Consider the following 13,577-nt stretch of genomic DNA (forward strand, 5'->3'; position numbering starts at 1 on the left):
TAACGTTCGTATTAGGGACTAATGTATTTTCGTTGGTGTTAGTTGAGAAACAGCAGAATTCTGTTGACACGTTCAACTTCGAAGATGCTATTTAGATTTTGAATGCAATTTTAATTATCGATTCAGGGACATTGCCCAAAATCTGACATCTTTTCTTTTATCCCCTTTTAACGATATATACCTTAGGTTCCATTTTATACTAAAAAAGATGCTTGAATTCTAAATTTTTCAGCTGCCAGTTTTCTAATTCACTGATCTGGGAAGGAAAATTACATATTGCAAAGTTTCTTCTTTCCTGGGAAGAAATTAGAAAAGGGATTTTTTGCTTTCTCGAGCTGGCTTCTGTTAGAATAAGTCAGCACATGATTCCTTGAGGTCATTTGGACTCCTTGAGTCATTTACCACTTTCAGTTATATGTGTTGTCATTCCATATCTTCCTGCTTAAAGAAGATAAGCTTGCCTGAATTTTTAATTAATCTATCTGATTAATTATTCCTTTTAACTATAGAGACCCCAAGGCTTACTGGTTAGAGGTGCCTTTATGGATAATCTGGATGCCTGGATCCAATTCTTGTGTATTTATGTATTGTTTGTCTCAGCAGCGTGCTTTTTTCCCCCCTTCGCTGAATTTATTTTTCCTATTAATAAATTAGTAAAATGACTTTCTACCAGTGTGACACTTAATGAGAGTCTGTTGGTAAATTTGACCTCCTTAGAACACAAAGTAAGTATAAATAAGGATTAGCATTATACTGTGCTAATCAAATGCACAAAAGCAACCACTGTCAAACAGCAGAAAGTTATAATACACACATTATGCTTTTTAGTGACACACCTTCCCCCAGGTCCTGAGGGACTATGGGATTATGTCTAATTTCCACCATTCATTCATTCATTGTCAGTCGTGTTTATTGAGCCCTTAATCTGTGCAAAACGCTGTACTGAATGCTTGGGAAAGTACATTAGAACAACAAATAGACACATTCCTTCCCACAATGAGCTCACAGTCTAGAGGGGGAAGCAGACATTGAGATAAATAAATAAGCACTTGGGAGACTACAGTATAACAACAGACACATTCCTGCTCACAACGAGCTCACAGTCTAGAGAGGGAGACAGACATTAATATAAATGAATCAATCAATGGAATTCATTAAGCACTGTATTAAGTGCTTGGGAGAGTACAGTACAACAGAATTAGCAGCGGAAGCACTTAATAAATACTATTACAACTATTAGTGGCAGTTTTTATAGAATTCTTTTTTTAGGCTGATTTTCTCTGCCCTCATAGTTTTCAGTCTGCAGCGTAAATCTAGTTTCAAAATAACTTTTTGCTGATGGAGCTGTATCTTTTTTTTTAAAGCTGGACGTACTATGCAATGGGGAAATTATGGGGAAGGACCATACTATGGAATTCATCTATATGACAAGATGGCGACTAAGAGGAGAAAATGTAAATATATTATTATAATATTATTCTTGTGTCTATACTCAAATGCGTACCTAGATATGAACACATTTTTCCTTGAGCATAACTTGATATTATTTAAATATGTCTGCATTCTTTTTGACCTTATTTGGGTTGAGGGGGAATTGCAGGCTCATCATTTTTCTGTCTCTTTGTTGATAATGGAAGTGGGGACTGATCCGAAGGGAAGAAAGTCTGGTGCCTTTTTAAATTGGCTTTCTCCAATACCCAGATATATGTAAATTGTCACTTGGACCAAAACAAAGAGGCCAGGGATTTGAGGTGATTGCGCTTAGTACAGTGCTCTGCACAAAGTAAGCGCTCAACAGATACGATTAAATGAATTGAATGATTTGGCAGGATCCGAAAGTGCCATTTTAAGCCTTTGCAAATTTCCAAGTTTACTTTCGTAGCAATGCAAAATGGGGGAAAGGTGGCTTTTCCTCAACTAAGACCACTCAAAAATGTAAGTGATTCAGCAAAAGTGGTGGTGGGGATGTTGGGGAATCTGAATCGACTTTTCCCAGGTTCTTTTCTTCTGCTGAGTTGGGATGATAATAATAATAATAATATTTATTAAGCGCTTACTGTGTGTCAGGCACTGACTAAGTGCTGGGGTAGTTACAAGGTAATTGGGTTGGACAGAGTCCCTGTCCCACGTAGGGCTCACAGACTTAATCCCCATTCTCCAGATGAGGTAACTGAGGCCCAGAGAATTGAAGCGACTTGCCCAACATGCACAGCTGACGTGGCAGAACCGAGATTAGAACCCAGGTCCTTCTGAGTCCCAGGTCTGTGCTCTAATCACTAAATCACGCCCCTTCTGAGCCACGCACAGGGCTCAGTTGATGGATTGGAATGCAAGGAAGTAGTAATTGAGTGGGCAATTTTATTCGTAGCGATTATTTGATAGCTTATTTTTGATGAGGGGCTGATTGTAGATATGCACTCGTCCACTCTCCAGTGGTAAGTGAAAAACAAAGTGACAGGTGACCGTTCTCCTTCTGCAACGGTCACTACTAGTAGCCCTGTCATTCTACCACAGCCTCTTGTGTCCCAAAACCCTATGAAGTGTTGAAGAGGAGGGATTCTGGCAGACTTGAAAAATCCAGTGAGGGTGAAGTCTAGGGATAAAAGCAATTGTGAGATTGCTTGGGTGTGTGAATCAGAATGTTCAGATTGAGGAAAAGACAGAGAGACCTGAGAAGAAATTGTCTTTCCCTGGGAGTCTGTAACTGGAGGAGGCTAGAAGGGATGTGGGGGGTAGAAGTTATAAGACATTTTTGAAATGCTTAGGAGGAAAGGCAGGTGTAGAGCCTTGCACAGACTGGATAATAATAATAATTATAGTATTTGTTCCGCGCTTATTATGTGCCAAGCGCTGTTCTAAGCACTGGGGTAGATACAAGGTAATCAGGTTGTCCCATGTGGGGCTCACAGTCTTAATCCCCATTTTACAGATGAGGTAACTGAGGCCCAGGTACCAGCAGACAAGTGGTAGAGCCGGGGTCTCACCATGTCATCCAAACTGTAAGCTCTTAGTGGGCGGGGAACATGTCTACCAACTCTGTTATATTTTCCTCTCTTCTAAATGCTTAGTAAAGTGCTATGTACACAGTAGGTGCTCAGTAAATACGATTGATTGTTCCTGATGCTCTCTGTTCAGTTCAGTACAATTCAGTCATATTTATCGAGTGCTTCTGGTGTGCAGAGCACCGTACTAAGTGCTTGGGAGAGTACAATGTAACAGTAAACAGACACGTTCCCTGTTCACAGCAAACTTACTCATCTCTCCTCCAGCTGCCCATTCTAGACCGTTTCAGGCTCGGAAAAGCATGGTGCAGCCTGGCTGCTGGGACCTACTGGCATCTGTTGGCTTTTTACTTCTGCACGGCTGTTCTGTGGCGCCACTGAAGCTTCGGTGCCAGCAGTTCCCAATGATAAGCAGTGTGGCTTACTGGAAATAGCCTGGATTTAGGAGTCAGAGGTCGTGGGTTCTAATCCCAGCTCCGCCACTGTCAGCTGTGTGACTTTGGGCAAGTCATTTAACTCCTCTCTGCCTCAGTTGCCTCATCTGGAAAATGGGGATTAGGACTATGAGCCCCACATGGGACAACCTGATTACCTTGTATCTACCCCAGCACTTAGAACAGTGCTTGGCACATAGTAAGCGCTTAAAACCCATCATTATTATTATTATAAAAGCACATGGTGGGAAATGCTATTTGTGTAGGGCATCTTCCAGTAGAAGAAGTGAGACCCGGATTCACTTCTGCTCCCTTTTGTTATTTTATAGACAATTTAAAGGTCATGGTGCAAAAAAAGGATGTGTAAATAATTGAATACTAGTGCTATTAATCCTTAAGCCTGCAAGTTGTTTGTTTTCCATAAGAGGTCAGGAGTAGCAAAGTTTAATTCATAGGACAGTTTTAATATGCCTGTGTTGCTTGCATATATGGATGAGCAAACCATATGCATTTAAGGAGCATATTTTATAGCAAAAAAAGGCCAAGTTTTGACAGAGGGCGGGCACAGGGTGGCAGACACAGGCCGAACAAGCACAGAAACCAAGGCCTAGAGCGGAGGGAGAGGAGAGACACAGGCATGGAGGTAAGGAGGGGAAGGGGTGGAGGAGGGGAGGTGAAAGATGCGCACTGTGTGGAAGAAGCAGAGAATGAAGGGGGTGGAGGAGGACGGGGAAGAGGCAGACACAAGGAGGAAGCCAGAAATTTTATTGCTCCAGAATTCTGGCATTTCCTTCCAGCGCTTGGTCTATTGTAACTGAAAGGGGATCTGTCATGAATCCCATTAATATTGACGACCGTGTTGGGCCCAGCCCCTGCTCGAGTAGGGGAGAGGAGCGAAGGCTGCGTCCGGCAGGCCCGAGACCATGTCCTCCAACTCTGTTGATTGGTACTCTCCCAAATGCTCAGCACAGTGCTCTGCACACAGTAAGCGCTCAATAAATACCATTGATCGGTAGGGCCGGGCACAGAAACCAAGCATTCTCCACAACCCGCATTGGAACATGGAGGCTGCAGCCCTCCGTCTCTAGGGGAACAGATCTGGAGCAGAAGCGGGAAAGGAAAGTTGGAGGAAAGAAAAGGAGAATTGGAGGAGGGGGTGGGAGCGGGCAGGCTGCCTGAACCCCAGCCTTCTTGGTTCCCCCCAGGAGCAGCCCCCTCAGCTCATCAGACCCCCCTCCAGAGCCCAGATTTTCTCAGTCGTAGATGGAGAACCGCTTATTCACAGTGTTTTAGGGGAATCCACTTGGTCCCATTAAATCCTCATTATGTTTGAATTATGTTTTTCTAAACCCCACATATTGCACATTTCTCATTTGCACTTAGAACATATAGGAAAAACATTGGTGTCTTATACACTTTTTATTGCATAAAATTAATTTTCAGTTCATCACCAATAAGGAAGAAAAAGGGGAAAGTCAACAGAAAACACATTGTGTTTTAGCTCATGTGGTGTAAGAACTAATGAGCAGCTCATGAGCACCATATTCATACCTGATCGGAAACACTAGAACAAATTAACTTGCAGTTTATTTCTAACCGGCAGTTTGAGCAATTTAAATTGTCTCATAAAAGTGGGTAAAACACTCGTTCCATTTAATAAAAGCGGTGGAATCCGTGAAGTTGTCGCACTCCTCTGTGGCCTTGACTGCAGTTTTTAAAGCAGTGTTCTGTTGTCTTTGCCACCATAAAAGCTATATTGTATCCATCTAAGTGTGTAGTGCAGTGCTCTGCACACCGTAGATGCTCAATAAATACCGTTGGTTGATTGATTGATCAAAACATTTGTTAAACCCTATTTGTATAGGTAAAATGACTGTGCTCGCCTGTATTGTTCATCATGTACTTCCTTTGCCCTCACCAGTTCTTTAATTCACTTCTGAGGCCCCCAGGGCCGCCCTCCTCCTCCCTTGTCCCTGAATATTGGCAAAGTTAAAATCATCAGGTATTAGCTCCCCAAATTCTTCTCACTTCCCTAATCCACTCTCCCAGATCCCACATCCACTCTTTTGTTCGACACATTTCTCTCAAGATGAACATTTTTATTCAAGGTATTTGTTAAGTGCTTACTCTGTGCCAGGCACTGTGTTGAGCACTGGGTTAGATACAAGCTAATCAGGTTGGACCGGGTCCCTGTCCCGCATAGGGCTCACATTCTTAATCCCCGTTTTACAGATGAGGTCAATGAGGCACAGAGAAGTGAAGTGACTTGTTCACGGTCACACATCCGATGAATGAGGGAGCCGGGATTAGAACCCAGGTGCTTCTGACTCCCAGGCCCGTGCTCTATCCACTAGATGACGCTGCTTCTCATTCTTTTCACTCTTAATTTTCATTCTTCTCAGATTTCTTTCAAGACAAGATCTCCGGTCTGTTTTCAAAATACATCTCCTCCACATGTTCCTCTAACTCCATTCCTTCTTACCATTTAAAGAAGCAGTGTGGCTCAATGGAAAGAACACGGACTTGGGAGTCAGAAGTCTTGGGTTCTAATCCCAGATCCGCCACTTGTCAGCCTTGAGACTTTGGGCAAGTCACTTCACTTCTCAGCACTTCAGTTACCATGTCTGTAAAATGGGGATTCAGACTGTGAGCCCCACGTGGGACAACCTGATGACCTTGTATCTACCAGCACTTAGAACAGTCCTCGGCATATAGTAAGCACTTAACAAATCCCACAAATCCCATCATTATTACCTAACAGCACTTGCACTTAATCTCTTTCAATCCTTGGCTGCCATCTTTTACCACTCACTCTCCAATGGCTCCTTCCCCTCTGCCTTTGAACATGCCCACGTCACCCCTACTCTAAAAAAAAAAAAAAAAAAACAAAAAGCCCTCTGAGCCCCCTTGACCATTCAGCTATCACCCCAACTCCTTCCTCCTATTCTTGTCTAAACTCCTTGAATGGGCTATATACACCCTCTGATTCCGCTTCCTCTCCTCTGATTTGCTTTTTGAACCTCCACAGTCTGGTTTCTACCCCCCTTCACCCCGCTGTCTCCAAGATCTCCAAGATCCTTGGTGATCTAATAGACTCTATTCTGATCTTCTTCAACCTCCTGGCTGCCTTTGATACTCTGGATCTTTCCCTTCTTCTGGAAACATTGAGAAGCAGTGTGCCCTAGTGGAAAGAGTCCAGGCCTGGGAGCCAGAGGACCTGGGTTCTAATCCCAACTCAGCCACTCGACTGCTCTGTGACTTTGGGCAAGTCACTTCACTTCTCTGAGCCTTCACTCATCTGTAAAAGGAAGATTAAGGCTGGGAACCCCATGTGGGACCAGGGCTGTGTCCAACCTGATTAGTGTGTATCTCCCCCAGTGCTTAGTAAAGTACTTGACACATAGTAAGCCCTAGCAAATACAATGTTAAAAAAGATCTATCCTTGGTTTTCCTGGCCCAGTTATCTCCACGTTCCCCTTATCTCTGGTGATTCTTTTCAGTCTTTTTTACTGGCTCTCTTCCTACCTCCCACCTCCTATTCTATTCTAGGTCCCTGTATGTTTCAACTGTAAACTCTATGCAGATGATTTCCAAGTCTACCTCGCTAACCCCAACCTTATTTCACCTCTGCAATCTCACAAAATTTCTCCCTGCCTTCAAGGCATCGCTACTTGAACATCCCAGTGATATTTCAACCTTAATGTGTCCAAAATTAAAATAATAATAATGATAAACTATCATTATTATGGCTTTTGCTAAGTGCTAAATATATGTCAAGCACTTTTCTAAACACTGGGGGAGGTACAAATCAATCAGGTAGGACACAATCCCTGCCCCACATGGGCTCACAGTCTAAGTAGAAGGGAAAATAGGTATTTTATCCCCATTTTCAGTTGAGGATACTGAGGTACATAGAAATGAAGTGATTTACCCAAAGTCACATATCAGGCAAGTGGCAGAGCCAGAATTAGAACCCAGGTCCCCTGGCTCTTTCTCCTAGGCCAGCTGCTTCCCTCATTTGATCTTTCCTCCCAAATTCCCTCCTCCGCCTAACTTTCCCATCAGAGCTGACAGCATCACCATCCTCCCTGTCCCTGAATCCTACAACCTCAGCATTATCCCTGTCTCCTCTCTCCCTTTTTCCCTCAACATTCAATCTCTCACTAAAATCAGTTGGTTCCTCCTGCCCAACATTTCCAGAATCTATCCCTTGCTCTTCATGCAGATGGCCACCGCACTAGTTCAGGCACTTGTCAAATCCCAGATCGACTACTCCATCCCCTTCCTCTCCGGTGTCCCTGCCTATGGTGTCCCCTCTCCAGGCCCTACTTCACTCTGCAGCCCAAGTCATTTTTCTACGCCATCATTCTGCACACTTCTTCTCAGACCTTAAAATGTTCATTAGTGAACATATTCCTCCCCACATCAAACAGAACCCCCTGATTATTAGCTTTAAAACCCTCTGCTCTCTCTCTCCTACTTATCTTCTTTTCTCCCAGTATACCCCAGCTCGCACTCTCTGCTTCCCTCCAGCTAATTTATTCACCGGGCCACATTGTCATCTCCCCCTGGCCTCTCTCTTGCCTGGAACTCCCCCCCCCCCCCCCCCCCCCCGGACCTCAAATCTGTTGGACTGCAGCCCTTCACATCTTCAGTGCCCTCCTGAAATCACATCTTCAGAAAGCCTTCTCTAACAGTGCTTCAGCGCTTAGAACAGTGCTTCACACACAGTAAGAGCTTAACAAATACCATCGTTGTTATTGTTATTAAATTTCTACTTTCCCCAGCTGCCACTTCAGCTTCTCTGCAACTCCTGAAAACCTGTGCACTCCTAACCTCCCGTAGCACTTCCCTACCTAGTTTACATCCCCTAGGACTTAAGCACTAATTCAAGCCGGCTCTGCCACTTTCATTCATTCAGTTGTATTTATTGAGCGCTTACTATGTGTAGAAAACTCTACTAAGCGCTTGGAAGGTACAGTTCAGCAAGAAAGAGAGATAAGCCCTGCCAACACCGGGCTTACAGTCTAGAAATAATGATGGCATCGGTTAAGGGCTCACTATGTGCCAGGCACCGTATTAAGTGCTGGGGTGGATACAAGTAAATTGGGTTGGACACGTCCTTGTCCCACCTTGGGCTCACAGTCTTCTTCATCCCCATTTTACAGATGTGGTAAGTGAGGCCCAGTGAAGTGACTTATCCAAGGTCACACAGACAAGTGGCGGAGCTGGGATTAGAGCCCGTGACCTTGTGACTCCCAGGCCCGGGCTCTAGCTGCTACGCCATGCTGCTTGGGCAAGTCACTTCCCTTCTCTGGGCCTCAGTTACCTCATCTGGAAAATGGGGATTGAGACCGTGAGCCTCATGTGGGACAGGAACTCTGTGCATCTCAATTTGCTTGTATCCATCCCCCCGTAGTACAGTGCCTGGCACATAGTAAGCACTTAAAAAACCACAGTTATTATTATCATCGTCATCATTAATAATAACTATAAAGACATCCCCATTTCTTCCCCGATCAATCTCTAAATTGGAGGTTAAACCTGGCGGGGGGAGCGGGGGCGGTGCTCTGCTCCTCAGATATCCGAACAAGGGTCCACTCTGACCATTTGCTAGAGCACTGAAAAAATACTTAGAAGCCAAATGTTGTCAGGTAGCCATTAGCTAGCGGCATATAAAGGGGAGAATTAGATTAGCTTCACTGAACTCCCGTTACCGCCGGGGCCCTTCTGTTGCTAGGTGAATCCAAATGACGTCACGAGGAGGGGGCATATGTTGAGTCTACAGCTCTCACTGCAACCTCAGCCGGGCCCATCTGCCCAGCTACAGCGGGCGACACTAAAGGGAGAGAGTTCAGGCTCCCCTTGGGGGGCCCCTACTCTGTCCTTTTTTTTGGGGGGGGGGGGGCAGAAAAAAAGGGAATTAATTAATCTTTGTAGCCACTAGGGGGAAGTATGCAGCCAGATGTCTGGCACTCTCTTTTTGCACTTTTAACCAGCCTGGAAGTTCAACCTGCTGTTCGCAAAGCTTTGCTCCATTCTCTTTTCGATTTCAGATGGGGCTTCTAACTGTCCCGCTACAGCCTCTTCCCCAGGCTGGACCTAAAGCCCCATCACCGAAGCTAAACGAGGACGCTGCAAAATCGAAAAGTGCCAAAACGATGCTTCAGCGGTTCGGCTCGGGGTCTCTTGGAATAATGGGAGGTGTTTGCCCTCCTTGACGTTACCTGGCTAATGGTGGATCTTGTAACAGCCCCAGCTTTTCCCAGTAATACCCTAGCTCATGCCCTTCAGCAACGTGGCTTAGTGGAAAGAGCACGGGCTTGGGAGTCAGAGGTCATGAGTTCGAATCCCAGCTCTGCCACTTGTCAGTTGTGTGACTGTGGGCAAGTCACTTAACTTCTTTGTACCTCAAATACCTCATCTGGAAAATGGGGATTAACTGTGAGCCTCACATGGGACAATCTGATTACCCCGTATCTACCCCAGCGCTTAGAACAGTGCTCTGCACATAGTAAGCTCTTAACAAATACCAACATTATTATTATTATTCCCAAACTCCCCTTCTCACGGTACTTGGCTCCTTACTCCCCCACCACTCGGCCCTGGTTCAGAGTCTTCCTCCTGCCTGGACCTCCCTCTTTTTCAAATCGGCTCTGATAATGTTGGTATTTGTTAAGCGCTTACTATTTGCAGAGCACTGTTCTAAGCGCTGGGGTAGACACAGGGGAATCAGGTTGTCCCACGTGGGCCTCACAGTCTTAATCCCCATTTTACAGATGAGGTAACTGAGGCACCGAGAAGTTGTGACCTGCCCACAGTCACACAGCTGACAAGTGGCAGAGCCGGGATTTGAACCCATGACCTCTGACTCCAAAGCCCATGCTCTTTCCACTGAGCCACGCTGCTTCTCCACCCACCGCCAGAGTCCTGCTGAAACTGTGCCTCCTCCGGGAGGTTTTCCTGGATTAATTTATCTTTTCCCCAGATCTTGTCCTTCCAAGTCCCGCCTCAAAGGCCTCAGAGCTTATGTACTCACAACTACCCCCAGAGCACTTCACCATACTGTTAAAATACATACTTTTCCTTATGTACGTATATAGCCATCTCCAGTCTTTTCTTCCTCCTGTAACGGGAATTAGTTCATGTTTGTCTTCCCCATTAGACTGAGGGCAGAGATTGTGTCTTCTATCTGTATTGGGGTCTCCCCAGCAATTAGTATAATGTTTTGCTCACGGTAGACACTCAGCAGCTACTACGGATTGATGACCATCCTTTACCTAACATCCGAGTTTGTATCCAAGCCCTCTTGAGCCTTCTGCAGTCCTAAATGGCTTGATTCTCCTGTTGATCCATTTGAATTGTATTCAGTTTTTAAGATCATGCATAAATACCTGACATAGACCTCCTCGCAGATCTTCCTGCTTCCAGTCTCTCCCTTCTCCAGTCCCGGCTTCATTCTGCTTTTATTCATTCAATTGTTCATATTTATTGAGTGTTTACTGTGGGCAAAGCACTGTACTGAGCGCTTGGGAGAGTACAGTATGACAACATACCTGCCCCAAACGAGCTCACAGTCTAGAGGGGGAGACAGACATTAATATAAATAGATAAATAAGTAAATGAAATAAATTACAGGTCTATACATAGTGCTGTGGAGATAGGAGGGAGAATGAATGAAGGAGCAAGTAAGAGTGGCACAGAAAGCAGTGGGAGAAGAGAAGAGGGGCGCTTGATCAGGGAAGGCTTCTTGGAGGAGATGTCTTCCCAGATCATTTTTCTAAACTATTATTTTACACATCTCCCTACTCCTCCGAAATCTGTAACGGTTGCCCATTCCTCTCCCCATCCAGCAGAAACTCCTCACCATCAGCTTTAGGCTACTCAGTCAGCTCTCTCCCCCGTCGTTCCTCTTCCGTTAAACCCCTGCTCATCTGCTTTGCTCCTGTCAAGCCAGCTTGCTCTCTGTGCCTTGTTCTTGTCTTTCTCATGGTCAGACTCTTGCTTACACCCTCCATCCTGCCTAGAATTCCTCCCTCCACCCCGGGAAACAGCTTGGTGTAGTGGAAAGAGCAGAAGCCTGGGAATCAGAGAAACTGAGTTCTAATCCTGGCTCTGCCACTTACTGCAGTCACTTAACTTCTGTGTGTCTCGGTTCCCTCATCTGTAAAATGGGGATTCAATACCTGTCCTCTCTTAGACTGTGAGCCTCATATGGAACCTGATTATCTTATGTCTACACCAGTGCTTTTTACAGTGCTTGACTTATTGTAAGCACTTTACAAATATCACAGTTATTTCTGTTACTATTCACATCCAGCAGACCACTACTTTCCTATCGTCAAAGCCCTTCTGAAATGACATCTCAAGGAGGTCTTCCCTGATTATAATCTCTCATCTCCCCACTCTATTTCCTTCGATTCTGCCACTTCAGCACGTCAACAGCACCTGCCTACCACATGTAGCACCTAAGTACAATAGCTTTTGAACTGTGTTGCTTCACACTATTTGGGATTTAGCACCTGTCTCAACTCCCCGACTAGTGGTCTACTGACTCTAATGTACCCTCCCAAGTGCCTTGTACATCTCTTTGCAGCAAAAGGGCTCAATAAATGCTATAGATTGGAGGAGTGATCAATGACTCTGAAATTAGAAAAAGACTTCTCCTGCTTTTTAAATAGAAAGTGACAGAAAATACATTCTCCCTTCACTTTTTAGCTAGATATGAAGGGCAAATATCAGCTGATACATGAATAAAACTCACACCGAGTTCCCAGCCAGCCTTCCCTGATAGTTTAGACTTCGTTGTGAGTGAAGAGTGGATGAAAGAGACAGTATGCTCATACCCAGCAGGTGCCTTCTCTTAGTCTCAGAAATTCACAGTGCATACTGTCCTCCTCCTCAATAAGAGTCATCTTGCTTCTCTACTGCTCTCATTTTGTAGCTTACCCTCCCTCCTTGTAACCAGCTGGTATAACGGTCAAATAGCACCTTATTGACCAACACAGGACCAACCCAGGTTGTAACAGCGATCGTTTGGAATTGCATCAGAGAACTGGAATTCAGTTTTACATATGCATGCGGTGTCAGCCTGGTTCTGTTCCGAACTCCCCTGGAGCCTGGCTTTGCCCTCAACTTCCCTGGCCTTAACTCAAAGTCTCACTCAGCCCATCTCCGCTAAAGCAGTCTTCCAAGTGGAAGAGAAGCCATGTGGCTCAGTGGAAAGTACCTGGGCCTGGGGTTCAGGAGACCTGGGTTCTGATCCCACCTCGGCCTCTGGACCAGTTTATTTCTGCTCCCTCATCCCTCACCCGGTTTCCAGGTGAAGGAGATGGTGGTAATCTGCTCACTCCTTCCTCCTCTACCTATGGCCGCCCTCTTCCATCACCACCCCGGAGGACTCTGGGTGTGATCGGACAGGAGGACAGGAGGAGAATGAAAATTTGGGGTCTGAATAGGAGCGGCTGCCCCACCTCTATTGCCCCTGCACAAACCCTGTTGCTGGTTGCTGGTTCAAGCAGGCTAGGGGGAGAACTGCTTGGGGTGGGGGGGGCAGGGGTGAAGAGGGCTGGGGGCCTTTCTTAAGGGAATTCTGGCTTCCTGCTTTACAGATGGAGACCAGAGAGAGGCTGGGTTGCTGGCCACTGTACCAGCCCATGATATCATCATGCCATGCGTGTGCCCAAAGTTACGTGTGACATCGTGGGTTGACGGGGAAGAACTTCATTGTACCGTCACTCTTGTAATAATAATAATGATGGGGTTTGTTGAGCGCTGGGGTAGTTCCGGGGTTCTCAGGTTGAACGCAGCCCCTGACCTACGTGGGGCTCACAGTCCTAATCCCCATTTTACAGATGAGGTCCCTGAGACATAGAGAAGCGAAGTGACTTGCCCAAGGTCACACAGCAGTCAAGTGGCGGCCCTGGGACTAGAACCCAGGTCCAAACTTGGATGCAGAGAAAAGAGGCTGAGGCCTCCATGGGGGCGTGGAATCAGTTCATTTATTCATTCAATCGTATTTATTGAGCACTTACTTTGTGCAGAGCACTGTACTAAGTGCTTGGAAAGTACTATACGGCATCATTCTCTTTATTCTCCCTCTCTGCCCCATAACTATCCTCTCTTACCAAAGTTTTCTTTA

The 13,577-nt window shown here is 45.5% G+C and overlaps 1 protein-coding gene across 8 annotated transcripts in view; it reads left to right on the top strand.

Moving 5' to 3' along the window:
• Positions 1 to 13,577, top strand: part of PCGF5 (polycomb group ring finger 5) — a 143,086-nt gene that overhangs the window by 107,600 nt on the left and 21,909 nt on the right. For all 8 annotated transcript variants that reach the window (XM_029059658.2, XM_029059657.2, XM_039911552.1 and 5 more), the window contains one exon: positions 1,365 to 1,454. In XM_029059658.2, coding sequence (XP_028915491.1) covers positions 1,365 to 1,454 — 90 coding nt within the window. The remainder of the gene's footprint in view (positions 1 to 1,364; positions 1,455 to 13,577) is intronic.

Source organism: Ornithorhynchus anatinus, chromosome 3, assembly GCF_004115215.2.
Source record: "Ornithorhynchus anatinus isolate Pmale09 chromosome 3, mOrnAna1.pri.v4, whole genome shotgun sequence".
NCBI classification, from domain to species: domain Eukaryota; kingdom Metazoa; phylum Chordata; class Mammalia; order Monotremata; family Ornithorhynchidae; genus Ornithorhynchus; species Ornithorhynchus anatinus.